At 43.3% G+C, this 19,037-nt stretch overlaps 10 protein-coding genes and 1 non-coding gene across 11 annotated transcripts; 4 read left to right on the top strand and 7 right to left on the bottom strand.

The window, feature by feature from the left end:
* Positions 1-133: 133 nt before the first annotated feature.
* Positions 134-636, top strand: O0I10_001607 (splicing factor 3B subunit 5; the record flags this gene model as incomplete). The annotated part of the gene is made up of 5 exons (XM_058481700.1): positions 134-136; positions 195-228; positions 296-341; positions 403-526; positions 589-636. The coding sequence occupies 5 exons, from the start codon at positions 134-136 to the stop codon at positions 634-636; spliced, it is 255 nt and encodes an 84-aa protein (XP_058347557.1).
* A 394-nt stretch (positions 637-1,030) lies between these two features.
* Positions 1,031-2,294, top strand: O0I10_001608 (uncharacterized protein; the record flags this gene model as incomplete). The annotated part of the gene is made up of 7 exons (XM_058481701.1): positions 1,031-1,194; positions 1,291-1,410; positions 1,475-1,577; positions 1,638-1,775; positions 1,835-1,917; positions 1,970-2,191; positions 2,264-2,294. 7 exons carry the CDS (start codon positions 1,031-1,033, stop codon positions 2,292-2,294), a joined length of 861 nt encoding a protein of 286 aa, XP_058347558.1.
* Positions 2,295-2,562: 268 nt separating this feature from the next.
* On the top strand, positions 2,563-6,095 carry O0I10_001609 (uncharacterized protein; the record flags this gene model as incomplete). The annotated part of the gene is made up of 10 exons (XM_058481702.1): positions 2,563-2,765; positions 2,830-2,884; positions 2,941-3,123; positions 3,183-3,347; positions 3,415-3,483; positions 3,547-3,676; positions 3,729-4,938; positions 4,992-5,184; positions 5,251-5,782; positions 5,848-6,095. The coding sequence occupies 10 exons, from the start codon at positions 2,563-2,565 to the stop codon at positions 6,093-6,095; spliced, it is 2,988 nt and encodes a 995-aa protein (XP_058347559.1).
* A 549-nt stretch (positions 6,096-6,644) lies between these two features.
* On the bottom strand, positions 6,645-6,715 carry O0I10_001610. The gene has a single exon. It is a non-coding gene; the product is annotated as a tRNA-Gly (tRNA).
* A 528-nt stretch (positions 6,716-7,243) lies between these two features.
* On the bottom strand, positions 7,244-7,543 carry O0I10_001611 (uncharacterized protein; the record flags this gene model as incomplete). Its single annotated transcript, XM_058481703.1, has 1 exon — positions 7,244-7,543. The coding sequence occupies one exon, from the start codon at positions 7,541-7,543 to the stop codon at positions 7,244-7,246; it is 300 nt and encodes a 99-aa protein (XP_058347560.1).
* A 152-nt stretch (positions 7,544-7,695) lies between these two features.
* Positions 7,696-9,422, bottom strand: O0I10_001612 (uncharacterized protein; the record flags this gene model as incomplete). The annotated part of the gene is made up of 2 exons (XM_058481704.1): positions 7,696-8,649; positions 8,709-9,422. The coding sequence occupies 2 exons, from the start codon at positions 9,420-9,422 to the stop codon at positions 7,696-7,698; spliced, it is 1,668 nt and encodes a 555-aa protein (XP_058347561.1).
* Positions 9,423-9,755: 333 nt separating this feature from the next.
* On the bottom strand, positions 9,756-9,965 carry O0I10_001613 (uncharacterized protein; the record flags this gene model as incomplete). Its single annotated transcript, XM_058481705.1, has 2 exons — positions 9,756-9,888; positions 9,952-9,965. 2 exons carry the CDS (start codon positions 9,963-9,965, stop codon positions 9,756-9,758), a joined length of 147 nt encoding a protein of 48 aa, XP_058347562.1.
* Positions 9,966-10,361: 396 nt separating this feature from the next.
* O0I10_001614 (uncharacterized protein) lies at positions 10,362-11,477 on the bottom strand (the record flags this gene model as incomplete). The annotated part of the gene is made up of 2 exons (XM_058481706.1): positions 10,362-11,338; positions 11,417-11,477. The coding sequence occupies 2 exons, from the start codon at positions 11,475-11,477 to the stop codon at positions 10,362-10,364; spliced, it is 1,038 nt and encodes a 345-aa protein (XP_058347563.1).
* A 983-nt stretch (positions 11,478-12,460) lies between these two features.
* On the top strand, positions 12,461-13,261 carry O0I10_001615 (ATP synthase F1, epsilon subunit; the record flags this gene model as incomplete). Its single annotated transcript, XM_058481707.1, has 5 exons — positions 12,461-12,506; positions 12,581-12,651; positions 12,740-12,893; positions 12,965-13,053; positions 13,136-13,261. The coding sequence occupies 5 exons, from the start codon at positions 12,461-12,463 to the stop codon at positions 13,259-13,261; spliced, it is 486 nt and encodes a 161-aa protein (XP_058347564.1).
* Positions 13,262-13,500: 239 nt separating this feature from the next.
* On the bottom strand, positions 13,501-17,217 carry O0I10_001616 (uncharacterized protein; the record flags this gene model as incomplete). Its single annotated transcript, XM_058481708.1, has 15 exons — positions 13,501-13,538; positions 13,602-13,831; positions 13,886-13,947; positions 14,005-14,297; positions 14,363-14,513; positions 14,567-14,677; positions 14,741-15,057; positions 15,115-15,661; positions 15,721-15,850; positions 15,920-16,067; positions 16,133-16,244; positions 16,303-16,479; positions 16,544-16,660; positions 16,725-16,851; positions 16,916-17,217. 15 exons carry the CDS (start codon positions 17,215-17,217, stop codon positions 13,501-13,503), a joined length of 2,862 nt encoding a protein of 953 aa, XP_058347565.1.
* Positions 17,218-17,906: 689 nt separating this feature from the next.
* O0I10_001617 (uncharacterized protein) lies at positions 17,907-19,019 on the bottom strand (the record flags this gene model as incomplete). The annotated part of the gene is made up of 1 exon (XM_058481709.1): positions 17,907-19,019. One exon carries the CDS (start codon positions 19,017-19,019, stop codon positions 17,907-17,909), a length of 1,113 nt encoding a protein of 370 aa, XP_058347566.1.
* Positions 19,020-19,037: the final 18 nt, after the last annotated feature.

Raw genomic sequence — 19,037 nt, forward strand, 5'->3', positions numbered from 1 at the left:
AGGTGTTCATCTATGAAAGCAAAGCGTGATTGCAGGATGCAGGTAGGAAGGTGTCAACTCCAGAGCCCCCGATATTCTTAAGGCGCAGAACAAGTGGATCAAGTCCGATTGTACGTCTTGCCCTTCAACCAACATGGTAAGTAACCAACACCGATCGACTTCCATATACTCATCGCCTGCCTCTTTTATTATAGGATCGCTTCAACATCAATAGTCAGATCGAGCATTGTAAGTAGTGAATATGGAATGTCCACAATTGACCATCGATTTAATAGTATGATCTATACCTTCATAGTGCAGTCGAAATACGTTGGCACAGGCCATGCTGATACGATCAAATAGTAAGTCATCATGCAAGGATACGTCGTTGTCGATGATAGGTTGCTAACGATATCAACATAGTGAATGGATGACGAACCAACACAGAGACAGCTATGCGTCTTTTATCGGCCATGCACCTTTATTGAACTACTTTTCTATTGCCGAGAATGAATGCAGCGCCCGAGTCAAGTTCAACTTGATGGAGGTAAGGTGATCCTTTATGCTTGTAATGGAAGAAAACTCAACCTCGATGGTTTTTATCATTAGAAAATGCTTCAACCATGTGGTCCTCCTCCTGCACGCGAAGAGCAATAGATGATGATCCTTTACAAGAAGAATTCTCGCTGCCTATACCGATATGAACTTCTCGTCACTTCCCTACCCGTTCCTCAGATGTATTTGTCACTACTCGCAGCGAAGAATAAATGATTGGGCTGGACTTGCTTGCATTCGACATGTGCGTAGTAAGGAAATGATCGAACAATATCTTTAAGAAATGGGGACGTGTGAGATGACATTGGATTGTAAAGACATTGTATTGGCAAATGCACGTGATTAAAGGATTATTGAATTATACATGATACGGGTTGCATGGATACTGCTACATGTCAGCTACTTTGAATTCCGTGGCTTTTTCGAGTCAGGCATACCAGCGGGCTTGGTGGTCTTCTTTCCCTTTGCGACATACACACACACAGCTACACACGCCATGGTCAAAGATCTTGATCCCAGCATCAACGAAAGCACATTCTTGCTGCAAGCCTTGGAAGAAAAACGACGCATCGACGGCCGTGGTATCTACGATGTACGATCTATCGACATAACGTTTGGTGCTGATTATGGCCAGGTCAATGTACAACTGGGACGCACAAGGTATAGCGGGATCGATGGGGGCCCCTCGTAGAGAGAATGAGGATATGGGTGTCGTTTTGGTATGAGGATGGTACTGATACACGTTGGATTACATAGAGTGGCTGCAAGAGTCACTGCCAAGGTGGAGCGGCCGCGTGCTGATAAACCCACAGAAGGTGTCTTGATATTCAATACAGAGATATCCCCAATGGCAAGTCCTGTTTTCGAATCTGGAAGGTACATTGTTTGGATTATTATGGGTCAAGGGATCATGTATACTAAGATCAATCACATGACGTAGCCGTCCTGAAGAAGAAGTATTGATCAGCCGCATTGTTGAGAAGGCATTACGGCGTAGCAGAGCTATTGATACCGAGGGCTTATGTATTGTTGCTGGTGAAAAGGTACATGGTGATTACGAGTATTGGATAGGATGGAGGTATACTGATTTCAAGGGTGGATAGGTGTGGGCTATTCGAGTGGATCTCCACTTTTTGGATCATGATGGTAATATTATCGATTGTGCTGGTATCGCTGCTATTGCTGCCCTTTTGCATTTCCGACGACCTGATGTCACAGTCATTGGCGAAGAAGTAACAATCGTAAGTGTGTCTTTGTCTGGATATAGAATGAGCGTATGCTAATATTGTATTGGCTACAGCATCCTGTGGATCAACGTAATCCTGTGCCATTGAGCATTCACCATATCCCTATATGCGTCACATTTGCGTTCTTTGACAAAGGGTAAGATGATTGATCAGACAAACAAGGATAGGTCGCTGACAATGATCTCTAGTCAATTGATGGTTGTGGATCCTAATTATCTCGAAGAAAAGGTGCGAGTGGGCACAATGACGATCACCATGAATATCCACAAAGAAATATGCGCATTGTCCAAAGCAGGAGGTATACCATTGGAAATGGATCAAGTGTTGCGTTGCTCCCAAATTGCTGTCGTCAAGGTGAGCGAGACCACTGAATTGATTCAAAAGGCTCTTGAAGAAGATAAAGCTGCCAGGTAAATGACCTGATGACGGGGAAGAGGAAGAGATGATTGTGGTGTGCTAATGCATCTTTTCCTTTATGATAGAGCACAAAAGACAGGAACCAAAGTAAAATAATAATAAAAACAGCCCTGCATGAGGAACATTCTTTGTACATAAAAACATTATCTTGCATGTGTATTGAAGGAGAAGAGGAAGAATAAAGGCATGTTTATCTATTGATGCATGATAATTGATTTACAAGAAAGAAAAGCATTCCAATACTTTTGGGCGCGTGTGTGGTGCGTGTGTGTGTGTGTTCTACTTAATTCAGCTGAGGTGAAATGCGAGAGGGCGTTCTCCTTTGGCTTTGCTCTTTTGACTAGACGGACACGTTTTGGCAGTTATGTCTACTCCAGCAGCTGCAACAACAATCGGCACACCAAGGTCGCATCCTTCGCCTACACCTCATGTCCAGGCTTCTCCTCAAATGCAAACTGTTAGTCATATCCGAAAGGAAGTGGCATGTCTGTTTGTCGTAGAAGGAACAGCACGAATGCAACCACATCTCGACGTGATTATCAATGCCTACGTTGATCCGATCCTCAAGTGAGTTATAGCCGGCATATTTTCAAGCAGGATATATTCCTTACCAACCGTTGGATGTATATAGGCAGCTACGCTCCTCAACAGAAGGGGACGAGCGACACCCAAAGACCAAAGTAACCGTAAGTGATCTTCGAACGCTCTTTTTCTACTCTTAATTGATACATGTCTTATACAGCCTATCCTCAAATATGGCATGGTCATCTTTGGTGATTACGAGCCTGGATCGATGGTGACAGTGGATCGCAAATACTTTACATCGGATCTATCGCTATTCCAAGAGATCTTTAGGAGCATTTCTTGTGTGGATGGCGGTATTGTAAGGAACGCAACAAGTGAAGGATTGGTCGCTGCTCTCGAGGTAGGTTGCATGGGACACTATTATAAAGGGTATAGGCTAATGTAAACATATTCATATAGATGTTTGATGAATATCGCACTGAATTGGATGGAATGGTCGGCGAACCTACGTTGCACTGCATTTTGATTTCCAACAGCTTGCCGCATCAAATAGGCACTCGACAAAATTTGGATGACAAGTATAGCAATTATACGCTTGAGAACATTGTACAAGACATGCGCAAGGTAAAAGGATCATCGGGAGGGGGGAATGGTGAATGTAAGTTGAGAGATTAATAATGCTATCCCTTAGCATGATATCCATTTATCATTGATCACACCATCCAAAGGCTATGCCGATTATGAAAGAATCGTCAACGAGGTATGTAGTATGCTGTTTAGTATCACTTGTCTCTTATCTTAATAACCGATGACTTGTATCCAGGTCAACGACAAAAAGATAGAGCTGCATACGGTGGCCAATACTGTTTCCCCATCGCATACGGTGAAGCTTGCTGGATTCAAGTTGCCTGAAAAGCCTGCACAGCAACCAACACCAGAGATCAGCAAACAAGGTTCGTTTGATCTTAATTGGTTCATGAGATATGTATTAATCCACACTATTAGAAACGCCCAAAGCAACGCCTGCTCAAGGAATGACAACACCTAAACGACTATCAGAAGCGATTACTTCACCGCAATCAGTATCATCGACAGAATCAGCAAAAAAGAGAAAGCGAGAGAATGTGCCTGGGCAAATCAATCTACCAAAAGCTACTGTGGATCCTGCCAAATTTGCACAGTTGGCCCAAAAGCAGTTGAATGTGGCAAATGCAGCTGCATCGGCTCCACCAAGCACTGCTGCAACAGCAGCACCAGTATCGGCTCCAACAATGGCACAGCAACGACCACCTGCACCACCTACACAACAACAGCAGCAGCAGCAGCCACAGACTACGCCTTCTCAGCAACCACAACCAGTGCAACAAGTTCCTCAAGCACAACCAATGCCTACTCAACAACCGGCACCTCCACAACAACCACCACAGCCACAACCACAACCTCAACAAACACCACAGCAGACGCCTCAACAAATAATGCATCAACAGCAGCCTGCACAGATGGCCAAGGGAGGTACACCACCACGACCTATGCCAACACCTGCACAAATTCAACAACTCATACAACAACGCAAATTGTTAATGGCACAACCTCAAAGGACGGCACAGCAGCAACAACAATTAATGGCTATCAATGCAGCATTACAAAAGTTTGCAGCAATGAAAAGCAGCGAACAACAACAACAACAACAACAGCAACAAAACATACCAATGTCAGGATCTGGTCCCATGGCAACCAATGCGACATCATCACCCATGGCATTTGGTGGCACCCAAGTACGACCTCCCAATGTATCTGACGTCTCCAATACCCCGCAACAAGCACAGGCTGATATACAACAAAGGAATATCAACACATCCAATCCTGCTCAAATGCAAAACATGCTCACTCCACAACAACGCATGATGCTAGCTCAACAATTCAGTATGCAACAACAGCAACAGCAACAAAAGCAATCACAACAACAGTCTCCTCAACGACCTGCCATGGTAGGTGGAGCTGATAGCAGCAATCCTTCACAACAACAAATGATGCAAGCACAAATGGTTCAACAACAACAACAACAACAGCAACAGCCTGTTCAAAACGTGCCTATTTGGACTGGTCAAATTGTATGGCATATCAAGCAAATGGATAACTCTTTTCAAGAATTCACTTGCTTTTGTGGTGCATTTGCTATGATCAAGAAAGGAACCACCATCAGCCGAGAGGATTAGTAAGTACTTGTTATGGAAAAAAGGGCATCCATTTAACCTTGCTATGATTTAGTTATCCTGAGATGTGGCCACAGCGTATCACCATCGCAGGACGAGCATCAAATGCTGTAGCCAATGCAATGCTGAATATGAAGGTGAATGAGCATCAATTGCCATATTGCATTTTTCGACCACTCGACACCAGCACAGCACAAGACCACAACAACTTTAACCTCTTAATAAAGAACCTGGATCAAAAGAAATCGGTAAGTCCTTCATGATTTGGAGCTCATGGATCTCTCTTTTCTAATATAAGACCATGTATTCTTTAGCTTGCTAGAGCTGTATTCTCTACCAACACCAATGAACCACAGCATGGATTGATCCTTACAGCATATGGTCCTCGTCTTGCGGGTGTTCTTTTTGCACGCGTCCCATTGCCAGACTTTAACAATTTATCGCACCCAGCTGCAGCTGCAGCAGCAATGGCTGCCCAGCAACAACAGCAGCAACAACGACTGCAACAACAACAACAACAACAGCAGCAGCAGCAGCAACCTCAAAGTAATCCTGGAATGACGCCAAATGCTCCTACTAGCAATGTACCTATGACCCTTATGGGATTGTCGATGGCGAATATGAATCCTAATATGATGAATAACGCTGCTATATTGCAAGCCATCCAACGCCAACAACAGCAACAACAACAACAACAGCAACAACAACAACAACAGCAACAACAACAACAACAGCAGCAGCAGTCTCAGCCTCAACAATCTCAACCACAGCAATCTCAACAGCAACAAAATCAACAAGGCATGATGAATTCGGCAGCGATGGGAAGTCCTGTCAATGCAATGAATGGTAAGTTCTCTTCATTCTTCCTCATGCGGGATGATATGAATGGAAGCTAATCTTGTTGTATATAGGTATACGACCAGGTTTAACACAGCAGAGTTTGTTGATGTCGAACCTTAATTTACAAAATGCAGGCATGGGAGGAAACAATGGATTACCTGCCGGGTTACAAATGAATGCAAGCCTTGCCAATCTAACACCACAAGCACTTCGAGATTTACAGCAACGTATGCTTCTGCAGCGACAACAGCTACAACAGCAGCAGCAGCATCAACAACAACAACATCAGGCACCTTCCAATGATCCTCCACAAATGTAAAAAAAAGCATCCTTAGTCATCTTGCTAGCGCAATCTCATATACACATACAATACACATAATTGTACAGATACATTTATATCATCTTGTAGTAAGCAAAATTAGTGATAAGCTATTGAATACACACACACAAACATGTTACGAGCGAAAAGCGAGAGAATACGTTGTTAGTTTTGATGTTTGTGATCATACACATACATGCAATACCATGGATTCATGGTGATAAAAGAACAGCGTGATACGCACAGACCACGGATGTTTGTGTAACATCAACGTTCGGAATTTTGTCGTAGGTCATGTGACCACGTGACCTAGCTTTTGCTCGTTCCTTCTAGAACCCTTTTCCTTTTGATGCTGGCAATTGCTAGAAGCCCTTTACTAGTATCTTCCACATCATTCATAGAATCCATACATTGAACATATATATATCGTGAACATCCTTAGCAATAAAAGATCAACTTATCATAGCAACACCAAAAGTTATATCATTGGCCACTGATCTAATCAGCCATACGATAACGACAATTTAAAAAAGAAGAACACGCAAGTTATGCGTAGACGGGGAATCGAACCCCGACCTTCTGCTTGGAAGGCAGAAATTGTACCATTCAACTATCTACGCTTAACTGACAGTGAGTGTTGAAATGACATGTTAGCCCACCGAATTGCCTTTTCGGGAATTCATGGTGTTATTGGTATCCATGGAGAGAGAACAAAGCAACAAGCATGATAGTGCCATTGGAAAGGACGTATGGGAAGGGTGGCAACCAGAAGGGAATAAATTTCATGCTTGAAGGCCGTCATGGATACGCATGTTAACCCCGATTACTCACTTGAAGTTGAAGGAAGAAAGGTCAGCAGGAACATTAGAAGCGAGCTCCTCTCTCAAAACGTATTCAGATAGAGTCTCATTGCCAACAACAAGATATAAAAAACCACATTGGTCAATGGTTGTCATGGTAACCATTATAGTTCATATATAGACGATTTGATAGTAGCAATTCATTTAATGAAGATAACTTGTCAAAGTATTATCTACGCGATAGCCGACATATAAAACGGTAAGCTGCTTCAAATAATACAAGAACACATGTTTGTTTTCAATGTAAGGGATGAAGGGTTTCAAGGAAAAAAGAAAGAGAGAGAAAGGCTATTGTTGCATAGGAGGGCGTACACAGCGAATGGCAGTGGAAGGATCTTGAAGGGAAGGCGATTCACATTTGAAACCATGGCTTCTCATAAAGTCTCCAATTTGATGCTTGTTGAGCCTTACAGTAGTAGCACGCGTTTGATCGTCTTTCAAATGGGCGCATAAAAGACCCATGCCGTGGTTGTCATCGTCGACTGTGAAGCTCATGGCGTTGTTCTGATTGGTGTACAGGAATTCGTCGAGGCGACCGTAGCTTTCTTCAGGCGACATTGTGTGGTTACTAGAAGTAAAAGTGGGCATGGTTAAAAGAGTAGAGCGTGAGAGAGAGAGAACAAGAATAAAGATGCAGGAAAAGAAGACCAATTTTATTATGTATGATTACTGCACGCTGCATGGGTTTGTACTACATGTGATCTCCCAAGCATGATTGCTTGCTCCATGTGATTGATTGATTACTCATAGCTTTGTTTACGCTTCTTGTAAAGATTGATGAGACCATTGGTGGATGCATCATGGCTGGAAATGTCGCCTTTCTTTGTCAATTCAGGTTGAATCACCTTGGCTAGTTGTTTGCCGAGCTCCACGCCCCATTGATCAAACGAGTTGATATCCCAAATCACACCTTGAGTGAAGATCTTGTGTTCATACATGGCTATCAGTGCACCAAGTGACGAGGGCGTCAATCGTTGAAAGAGGATCGAGTTGGTTGGCTTATTACCCAAAAAGATACGATGGGGAACAATGTTGTCGGTTGCCTTGGATCCCATTTCCTTGCGCACTTGTTCCTCCGTTTTACCCACCATCAATGCTTCAGGTTGTGCAAAAAAGTTGGACAGCAAAATATCATGGTGCTTCCCATGTTCGATTGGATTCAGCGTCTCAATAGGTGCCAAAAAGTCGCAAGGGATCAACTTGGTGCCTTGATGAATGAGCTGATAGAATGCATGTTGTCCATTGGTGCCAGGTTCACCCCAAATGATAGGACCCGTCGACGTCTTGACTCGCTTGCCCGAACGTGACACATACTTGCCATTCGACTCCATATCACCTTGTTGAAAGTATGCAGGGAAACGATGCATGTATTGATCATAGGGTAAAATGGCTTCTGTTTCCGCCCCGAAAAAGTTGTTGTACCATACACCCATCAATGCCATCAAAACAGGAATGTTGTTCTCGAGTGGCGTGTTGAGGAAATGCTGATCCATCTCATAGGCACCTCGCAGCAGCTCTTTAAAGTTGTCAAATCCAATGTAAATGGCAATTGAAAGACCAATGGCTGACCATAGCGAATAGCGTCCACCAACCCAATCCCAAAACTTGAACATGTTCTTTGGATCAATACCAAATTCTTGAACAGCAGCTGTATTGGTGGAAAGAGCCACAAAATGCTTGGCAACATGAGCAATCTAAAATCATTCGTTTGAATACGAAAAAGACACTATGATTCTTTTGCTTCAATAAATACCTCGCCTCCAGCATGTTTCAAGAACCAATTTTTAGCTGATGTGGCATTGGTGATGGTTTCTTGGGTGGTGAATGTCTTGCTTGCCACAATAAAGAGGGTCGTTTCAGGATCAACCGATTTGAGCACCTCGGCAATGTGTGTACCATCAATGTTGGATACAAAATGAGCACGCAAACCAGGCTTGGCGTAATGTTTGAGCGCCTCAGTCACCATAACAGGTCCAAGATCAGAACCACCAATACCAATATTGACAACATCCGTGATAGCTTTTCCAGTGTATCCCTTCCATTGGCCCGATCGGATAGCGTCAGAGAATTCCTTCATATGCTGCAACACCTCTCGCACTTCAGGCATGACATCCTCTCCATTGTCGTAGATTGGCTTATCACCCAAGTTGCGTAAAGCAACATGCAACACGGCACGGTCTTCGGTAAAGTTGATATGATCACCGGCAAACATCTTGTCACGCATCTCCTCGACCTTGGCTTCACGAGCAACATCAAGTAGTAATGCAAGCGTATCATCGTTGATGCGATTCTTCGAAAAGTCGAGTAGGATCATCATATCATCCGTGGAGCCTTTGAATTCACGTGAATACTTTTTGAATCGATCAGCATCCTTTTGAAAGAGCTCTTTCATCACAAGATTGCGGCCCGTATCATCATAGTGTTTTTGAAGCTTCTTCCATGCGCTGAGTTCGTTAGCGAGCACCATCTTGGATAACGCACACACACACACGCAGAGCGAGAATGTAAATATAAAAAGCAAAGTCGAAACAAGGTGTTGTCGCAACAAGCTGCAAATACAGTACACGGGTAAAATGAACGAGGGGAAATAGTAACACATGCTTTATATAACATACAAACACAATAGTATTTTCCCTCTCATACATCGTATTGATCCATCGTTCTCGTCACCATGGACAGCATCTCCAAAAAGGAATTCACCGAGACGCGCATCATGCGTGCTGACACACACTCGAATCGCCTTTTGAGAAGCAACATGTTAGACGTCAGCGGGTTGGATTACTGGAAGAATAGGCATCGCTTACGCTTCGAGGATGTTGTCATTGACGACCGTTGTACGTTTCACTTGATCGGTCTTCAGTTCCTTGTCGACACCAAGAACTTGCTCAGCGATATTCGCTAACCGGTTTGTTGGGAAAGGGATCTTCAAGTCACTTTACACCATGGTTAGATATCAAAATGGATGTAAGATTCAAGGAGTGAGGTGGGCAACTTACAGGGTGTGGTCCATTGTTGGAAGATGGGCGAAAGGACGACATCCAACTCCCAGCTGAGACAAAATTGAGCCTGTCACTTGTACGTTGCAAATCACTTGCATGATAAGCATTAGGATGTAGATAGCTGCGAATAATTAAAGTTCTCTTCACATACAAACTCACAGTGAGATCCTGTGTTGTTCCTCATTTTACTTTCAAATGGCTGTAGCCCATATAATGGTGTGCGTAGATCACTCTACGCCGTAATTAAAGAGAGCCACTTGCCCTAGTAGTAGGAGACAATGGCCAAATGTCATTATAAGTAACAATGAAAACATGCTTTTAATGGTTGCTGCATTTTATATATGAGATGACAAGGGGGATTTACATGCTAAGGGGAAACTGGTATATGAAGTTGTGGATTGGTTCTTTCACTTTTTCTTGGACTTTTTGCGATTGTATGCGTTCTTGAGACTTTCGTGATTGGAATAATTCTTAAAATGGCCTTTGCGACGGCCTTCCTCATAACAAAGTTTCCAATTCATCTTTTTGTTTCCAAGTTGGTCAAAGAACCTCTCAACAAATTGCCAATTGAGGTTGCCGTTTGTTGATAGAATTGTTGAAGAGGTAGACTGTCGACGAGATGATGATTCATTTGTTGAAGATGGCTGAGATGGTGATTCGGGTATGCCATCTGTTGATGATTGAGATGATGATGATGGTGACCGGCGGTTTGACATGTGTTGGCGCTTGCAATCTCTTAATACAGTCATCCCTTCTTCCAAACAATCAATGGTCCTCTTTGCACTTCCATCAGCAACATCCTCGTTAAGCACATCAATTGCCTTGCGAAAATGTGATTCGACATCCATGATAACACGCAAAAGATGACTTGATGAAGATGACTCGGCTGTAATCTGGTTCCTACATATATGTTTGGCGAGCTCGTACAATTGTTGAATAGTCGGGTCACGACGATGGACTTGGTCGGCCAAGGATTGTTTTTGATCCACAAAAAAAGATCCAAGAGCGACAATGGGATCCAGAGTTGGCTCGTTAACATGTGAAGAGATTGATTCTTTGCTGAGGATCAAGCACTGGTTTGCCCATGGGTAGGAAGGGAGCTTGAAGAAAAAGGGCTTTGACTTGTAAGCAGTTATCCTCTTCAATACTTGAAGCCTGCATTCGCTTACTGCAATGATCAATACAGTAGGTGCAACATCATATCGGCTGATGATCTCTTCACAATTTCGAACGACACGGTGCATAAATTTGTCATCCACCACATGCTGCACCTCAACAAGAACGGGAGGCATAGCCTTGCTGTCATCAGTGGCGTACAAGATATCCGACTTCATTCCATTTGGCCACTCTGTAGGTCTTGTCCAATACTTGTCGTGGTTTCCTCCTAATACAGGCACCCCCAAAAGACATGAAAGAGCAATGAGTATACAATAAAGCTTTAGTAGACCTAGTAGGAACTCACCCATCACAGCGTCAATTATGATTTTTTTGACTTCATCGGTCTCCAAGATGTGCTTGCTCATAAAGTGTTCCAGGGCGATTGGCAATTGGTAAAGAGAACAGAAGTAGATCTGTTTCACTCGGCTGGGAAATTCGCGTTGTCGACAACAAGAGTGTTGTCGGCGCTTCAAAATCCTGGTGTTGTCGACAACTCTGAGACGGCTTTTCATTGGATAATAGATCATTTGCGACATCAAAGACTCGGGGTTGTTGTCGATGTCTTGGATGTTGTCGACAACACCCACAGCGACGTTTCTTAACGTATAGCATTTGCCCATACCTATCATTGTTACCAATGGCTGCTGCACTGTGCTCCTCATCTTTCGACACATGGATGCTGCTTTCATTTTCAAACATCTTGACCTGTACCTTTTAATGTAATGAACAGCACAAAAGTGGCAGATTGCTTTTGGTGTCGTTAATTGGTGGTAGTAGTAGACAATGAAAATGAGTGTAAACTATATGCAGAGAGAAAATTGCTCCCGTTGTATAATGGATTGGGAAGGTTAAACATTGAGATTGGGGAAACATGGTATCATAGAGCAACAAGGAATATGGGTTCAAGCGCAACAACATGACAAGCACTGCCGGTGTGTACTCTACTTAATAACGGCGCTGATATGGGATGTGTTGGTAGGATGGTTATGGTTGCCATGGTAACAACAGTTGCTAGACGACCCCCGTCAACAATGAATCCTAGCGACGAATACACAAAGCCTCGATATATAATTTATCAATCTTCATAAGGTATTTGTATTCATATGGATTACAAGGTAAAAGTGACTAGGATGCTAACAATGTATGATGTGCATGAAGGTTGGCTATCGACAAGAAGAAAAGTGATAACGGAAATTAGGTCCCCCACAATGAGCAAAAGTCACGCGGATGATGACATCGTCCGCTAGGGCTGGTGGATAGCGGCGAGCCAAGGGTAGGCGCTGGGGTGGTAGGCAAAATTTCTCTGGACCTCTTATTTTTCTTTCCTGTTGTCTCCATTCACCCTACCATGAACGTCTTTGCCAGATCTGTTCGCGCTCTTCGACCTGCCCTTGGTAATTACCACCGCATTCAGCTCATCTCATTCTCAATGTTGACACAAAAAACCTTTACGTTTATTTTTCTACAGCCAGAGGTTACGCTTCTGAAGCCCCTGCTGCTGCTGACAACCTTCGTTTGACCTTCGTCTTGCCCCACAAGGTCAGTAATGCAACACCCCATGCTCCTCAGGGCGCGTCAACATGGCTTTTTTATACGCGATTGTTAACCCTACATTCTATATAAATAGGCTTTGTACAAGGCTACTGACGTCCAGCAAGTTAACTTGGCTGCCACCTCTGGTGACATGGGTATCCTTGCCAACCACGTTCCCACCATTGAGCAACTCAACCCTGGTGTTGTCGAGGTCGTTGAATCTGGTGATGTGACCAAGAAGTTCTTCGGTACGTATCGATAAGGATATAGGATAATGACTTGTCATAACTTACCATGGGGGAATGGCCATGTTTTCTAGTCTCTGGCGGTTTCGCTATCATCAACCCTGACTCCACTCTCAACATCAACGCTGTTGAAGCTGCTGCTATTGATGAACTCTCTGCCGAGGTAAGAGGATGATGAAACAAAGAAAAGGATATATATGCAATGGATAGGATGATTGATCATATGGCTATTTTTCCAATCATAGAACGTCCAAGCTGCTCTCGCTGATGCCCAACGTGTCGCTAACGGCTCTGGCTCTGATGCCGAGAAGGCTGCTGCCAAGATCGAGATCGAAGTCTACGAGGCCATCCAAAATGCTCTCTCCAAATAAGCACCTTGATCGCAAATAAACTGTATATCTGTTTGTAGAGTTGGCAATATAACAATGATAAGGACGGGTTTCCCCATTATGCCAGCACAATCATGGTCTACAGTATCAGCGGACAAAAGAATGATATGGGAATGGCTTTCTTTATAAAGGGATGGGAGAGGAGAATATGAATACAAAGTGCGATACGTAGAATTAAAACTTGACAACAACAACTTTTTCTATCAATAGTAATGGATCTTCTACGCTGCAACCTTTTGTGCCAATGTGATTTTGTCACCTATATGATATGATTTGTTAGTACTTGAGGGGAGGATGATGAAACATGAGGGAGTAGACTTACCAAGACTCAATGCAATGCCCTGGGTCTTGCTGCGAATACGGATATGACCGGCAATGGGTGCATCACCAGGCTTTTCAATCGAAAGATTTGCAAGTGCATCCTCTCCAAAGATACTTCTAGCGTACATGTTTGCAGAAAGGAAACCACAATCGCCCTCCAATTGTTTCTCAGGTGTTAGACAACTCATGTTGGTCGATGCCATGATGTGCTTAAGGTACTCTCTCAAGTCACTATATCCAAATGTTATTGCATATCCAATATCATGAGATCCGTTCCATACTTACGTGATGTTTGTGTTCACATTGACCTTATTTTCCCATTCAAACTCGCTCCACATGCTTCGGAACTATAATAAATGACGCATTAATTACATGTAAGATAAAGAAAAAGCCATCATAATTACCTGTGTTTCTGTGCAGTATGCAGGGTTGATATAGTCCATAATATCGATATGGATGTCGTTGAGCACCACGACACAGCTATTCTCGTTGGCAGTGTGTGAATCATAGACGATGTTGCCAAAGATAACGCCCGTCTCAGTGGATGAAACCTTGATAGGAGCCTTCACGGTCAAGAATGAGTGGGGTGCCAAGTTGTGTGCTGCTGGTCGATCGACAAGTTTAAGATCTCCAAGAGTGGCAAATTCCACCGTCAAGTTTTGCAGAGTTTCATTTGTTTGATTGACAATAAGGACATCTATATGAGAAAAAAAAGTAAGTACCATCGATTGCAGCGCTCTCTCTCTCTTATAACTAACGTACCCATAAGAATGTCGTATTGATGGACATTAACAACAGCTTCAGCGTAAACAGAATCAGAGAAACCAGTGAGTTGTACAATGCGGCTCAACTTGGACATGAGGTCATCCTTGCTATCCAAAACACCAGTAGCTCGGACCAAATCTTGTTCGTACTATAGTAATGTGTAAGCACACGACATGAATAAAGCCATTTTTTCCTTGTTACCTCGTCAACGGCAGTGTCATTGGCTTTCTTGGAGAACTGTCTAAATACAATTGTATCATCGACTTGAACTTCAGCGGCCTTGCCCTTTTCTTTTTCAGCGGCAGCTCGTTGCTAAAGATGAGAAAAGCGTGTTAAATTGAGATAAACTTGATTCTCAAATGTTTCATATCATACCTCCTCAGCTTGGATTTGTTTTGCAAAAGCGTTTCGGCTATCTTCAAGATACACCTTATCAATGACTGGTTGATCGCGGTTACCAATGACACGTAAATCTTGCATAATACGGTCATAGGAGTCCTCGTCAATGTGATGAGTGACAAATTGAGATTGGCCGACTCGGATAATGCTGGTCATAATCAACATAGCTTCTGCTCGACGAGCATTGACAGCGGCTGTATCGGAAACGATCTTGGTATATCGCAGCACCAATTTGACAAGGGTGGTGGCCAAAACACTTCCAAGGAAATAATCACCATTGACAAGCAACAAAGCTATAACAAAATAACATTAGTAAAGGTAAGGGAGTAAATATAGAGATAGAATCTTACCTCGGAGAGGGGGTTTAGTGGCTGATTTGACAGCATCCAATTTGGCGGTGTTGCTGGATTGAACAGTGTAACTGCTTTCAGTGGCATAGGTACCATCAGGCAAGATACGACGTGGTGCAGCATTACCAGAGGGCACTGATTTGGCATCTTCGGCAGGTTTTTCCTCATCCTCTTCTGTTGCTTCAAGCAAGCGTTGCTCTGATGCCAAAATAGGGATTTCGCCAATAGCTTCTCGAATACGTGCCCATGCTTCATCGATTTCCTTTGCATCCAAGCAGTATTCACCAATAATCCAAAGAGCGCCACGGAACACCTTTCCAGACTTCATATCCATAAATGTGTCCAAAAGCTTCTCAAGCACAGATTGACGCAACTCGGGGAACTTTTCCATGACTTCTCGTACAAATGATACAACATCCACAGCTGAAGGGTTGTTCGAATCTCCAAGGAATTCCATGAGCACATGAACAACATTGGCAGCAACTTCAGAGAACTTGACAGCGCATGAGTGAATGGATTGTACCAAAAGTTGGCGGTATTCGGTGTTCTATCAAAGCATACAATCTATGTAAGCAAACACGTATATGAATCGCAATGGGTACGAACCTTTTCATATTCTTGGTCGTGTGTTTTAACCAATTCCTTCTTCAAAAAGAGGATAACATCTTGTACGTTTCTTGAAGACACGAGATCCATAGCAATGCGGAGCGTCTTACGTCGTACGTCAATATCAGGGCTGCAAAGAAAATAGTACATCCTTTAGCAACGAGTTCTTTATCCATGCTACCTACACTCTCTCAATTACCTGGAAAGGATGCGTAGAATATCCATGACCAAATCATCCAACTTGCGCTCCTGCTTAGAAAGCAAATTGTCCAAACGATCGAGCACAATCAGCTTGACATTGTTGTCGGACTCCTTGACAGCCAATTCGATATAGCATGTTGCAGCAGCTAGTGGAGGGGAATTGTTCATCAATAAGCTGTATGTACAGAGTCATTTTGTATCGAGAACCTACCTTTAACAGCGGCAGGATTGGACGTCAACACCATCAAGATATTGGCTGCTTCATACTTTACAGAGTGAGAGGCGGCGGTCAACAATTCTGAGACACATCGAATATAGGCGCCCTGTATACAAGATGCAAATCAATAAAATGAATCATGTCAATTGTTTATAGTAACTCACCTTGTTGGCCGAGTTTGCCTTGCTATCCTTGCGAATCAATTCGAGAACAGCGAGTTGAAGCAATTCATCAAATGATGGGACAAGTGCAAATACTGAATGAAGGTATTCAACAGCGAGAGGTCGATCCACGTTGCAAAGGACGGCAAATGCATTTCGACGACAAGACATATCCGCTTCCTATAATAATAATAATAATATGTCGTCAACGCATGTTGTTTCGTTATAGGGTTGAAATACTTACGCCAACCAAGAATGATTGAATCACCTGAGGAGCATCAGGGAAGAGATAATCGAAATGTCTGTAGATGGATCCAACAGCAAATACGGCGTTCTTGCGTACATACGAATGACGATGTTCCTAATGATCCCCATAGTTAATCCATTTGTTGTTCCTGATCTTTCCCCTATATCCTTCATCTTACCAAGCATGCACGGATGGATGCAATAAGTGGTTCTAAGACTTCAGCTTCACGGATCTTGCACAAGAATCGGAGAGTGGCACCACGAATGTATTCGTTGGGATGTTGTAAATCGTTTCTCAGGGCGTTGCTATAGAATACATATATGTAAATCGATCATCCAAAGAGCAAGCAAAGAGAAAAACGATGCTTACCAAACAAGAATAAACTCTTCCTTCAACTTGCCATCGGGCTTCGTCTTTGGGCAAATCTCCCAGTAAAAGTGAAGTAGTTTCTTGAGCTGCTTGTTTTTGGAAGGGAGGACGAAACGGATAACGTGCAGCAGTAGCTTCTCCATAGGATCGCCATTGAGCATGATGACAAGCAGCTTTTGCATAGCTTGAATTCGCACTTCATCAGAGCCTTTTTCGAGTGCGCGCTGGAAATCCTGCAAGGTCATTTGCTCGGTCGCGTCATCTTGATGAACGAGCGTGTAACAAAGGTCGGTGGTTGCCATGTTGAAATGCGATCGACAGTAGCGTTCCTTTTTTCCTATACGTGTTCATTGTAAGCTGTTTTTATTCGTGCTGCCATTGTTGTTGAGAGATGTGAATTACTTGTCGGATAGAGCCCCGTTGCAACGGAAGAAGAGAGGAACTGTAAAGAAAGCAACACGTTGCAAGTGTCGGCGACTCTTTAACTTGCTGAAATCAAATCATCGTCGTGATTGGCCAGCTGGGCTCCCACAGCCTACAGATAGTGCTGCAGGATCTCCACTCCTTTGACAGCAATAGTGAATGATGAAGGATCGATTATAGTAGTGTGGTTAACAAATCAGGATAATAATAATACCGCAAGTGTATTAAAAGAGAGAGCTATGGGACAATTGTTGGAATCTTTTATCAATGCCATCAGTGGAAACGTGGCTCCTGACAGTACTTCAACATGTGTATTTGATAACATGAGATGGCCAACCCCAATGCTTACTATTGATCTCATACAAAGACGCTATGACTACAAACATTCCTCAACAATGGCTCATTGTACAACACACAAAGGGCATTTCCAAACAAAAAGAAAGGTGAATGTCATGTTATAATAAGGAACAATAAAGTAAACAAGATTTTGTAATGTATATATACGTTTGTGTGCAAGCAAGAATGGATTGATAGGAGGTTGTAGCTGATGGTCAAAATGATGATATTACTATGCTAGATTTTGTTCGTCCTTGTCGGTGGAATGTGATGATGATTGACTTGAAGCAGGGTCCTGGATTCCAAGTTTTTCTACCAGATTCCTTCCTCGTGGTACTGGAAAAGCAGCATGTTCCTCGTATTGTTCAGTCAATGATAATGGAAGCGTGTGATCTGGTGATGAATGAAGGGTAGGTGATCGGTTGTTGTTGGATGATTGGCTTTCATAAGGTGATGACGGGCATTCAGGTGATGGTTGTAAATCAGATGTGGGTGGTCGAAGCTCTGGTGATAGTGATAATGGGTCGTCTTGAGAGGATAAAGGAGAAGAATAAACAGGACAAACGGCATCTTCATCTTCATCATCGTCATCATCATCTTCTTCTTCATTGGGGTATATGGTTGCTTTGTCGTTGTCGCTCGTTGTCTCATTGTCTCCTTTGTGCTGTTCCTCCTCTCCAGATGATTGTCGTGATAATGGTCTGAGAGGGAGTACTTTACGTATGGTGGTGGGCATCATAAATTCATCCTCAATGCGTCGTCTTTTGACACGTGCTGTAGGTTGATCTTTGGTGCATGGTGATATTGACGACGATGAATCACTGGTATCCTTGGCAACGGTTTCAGATTTGTGGTGTTCCTCGCGACTGCGGATGGGTGATGGTGATTCTTTTTCATTCAACGTGTTCCTGCTCGTCGACCATGATTTTGGCATCGATACTTTGGTTGTTTCCACTTCCTTTTCCTGCAATGGTGCTCGTCGTTCCTTAACATTGATGGTCGTTTTGCTGTTTCCAACGTCCTTCTTGATAGGTTCCTCATTATCACATAGCACATTGCATGCTGGCTCGTGTCGTTTTGGTGCCTTAGCAGTTTGCTTTGTACCAAGACCACCACCCAAACCACTCTTATCGCTTAAAGCTGGCCGCAAAACGGGTCGTTTCTTCTTGTGATCACCTTCGTCCACACGCTGAAGAAGACGTCGATTGCGTTCTTGAATCTCTTGTTCGGTCAAAGCGTTCTCGTCATTCTTGGCTATTTGCTTCTTGGCATTGGCTTCTGGCTTCTTGAAGAACTGTGTAATGAGAGCATTCTTGGTTGTTGAAGAGGACTTTTGACGGCCCATGTCAAATACAGGATATCA

Source organism: Lichtheimia ornata (assembly GCF_029851405.1).
Source record: "Lichtheimia ornata isolate CBS 291.66 chromosome Unknown scaffold00004, whole genome shotgun sequence".
In the NCBI taxonomy this organism is placed as follows: domain Eukaryota; kingdom Fungi; phylum Mucoromycota; class Mucoromycetes; order Mucorales; family Lichtheimiaceae; genus Lichtheimia; species Lichtheimia ornata.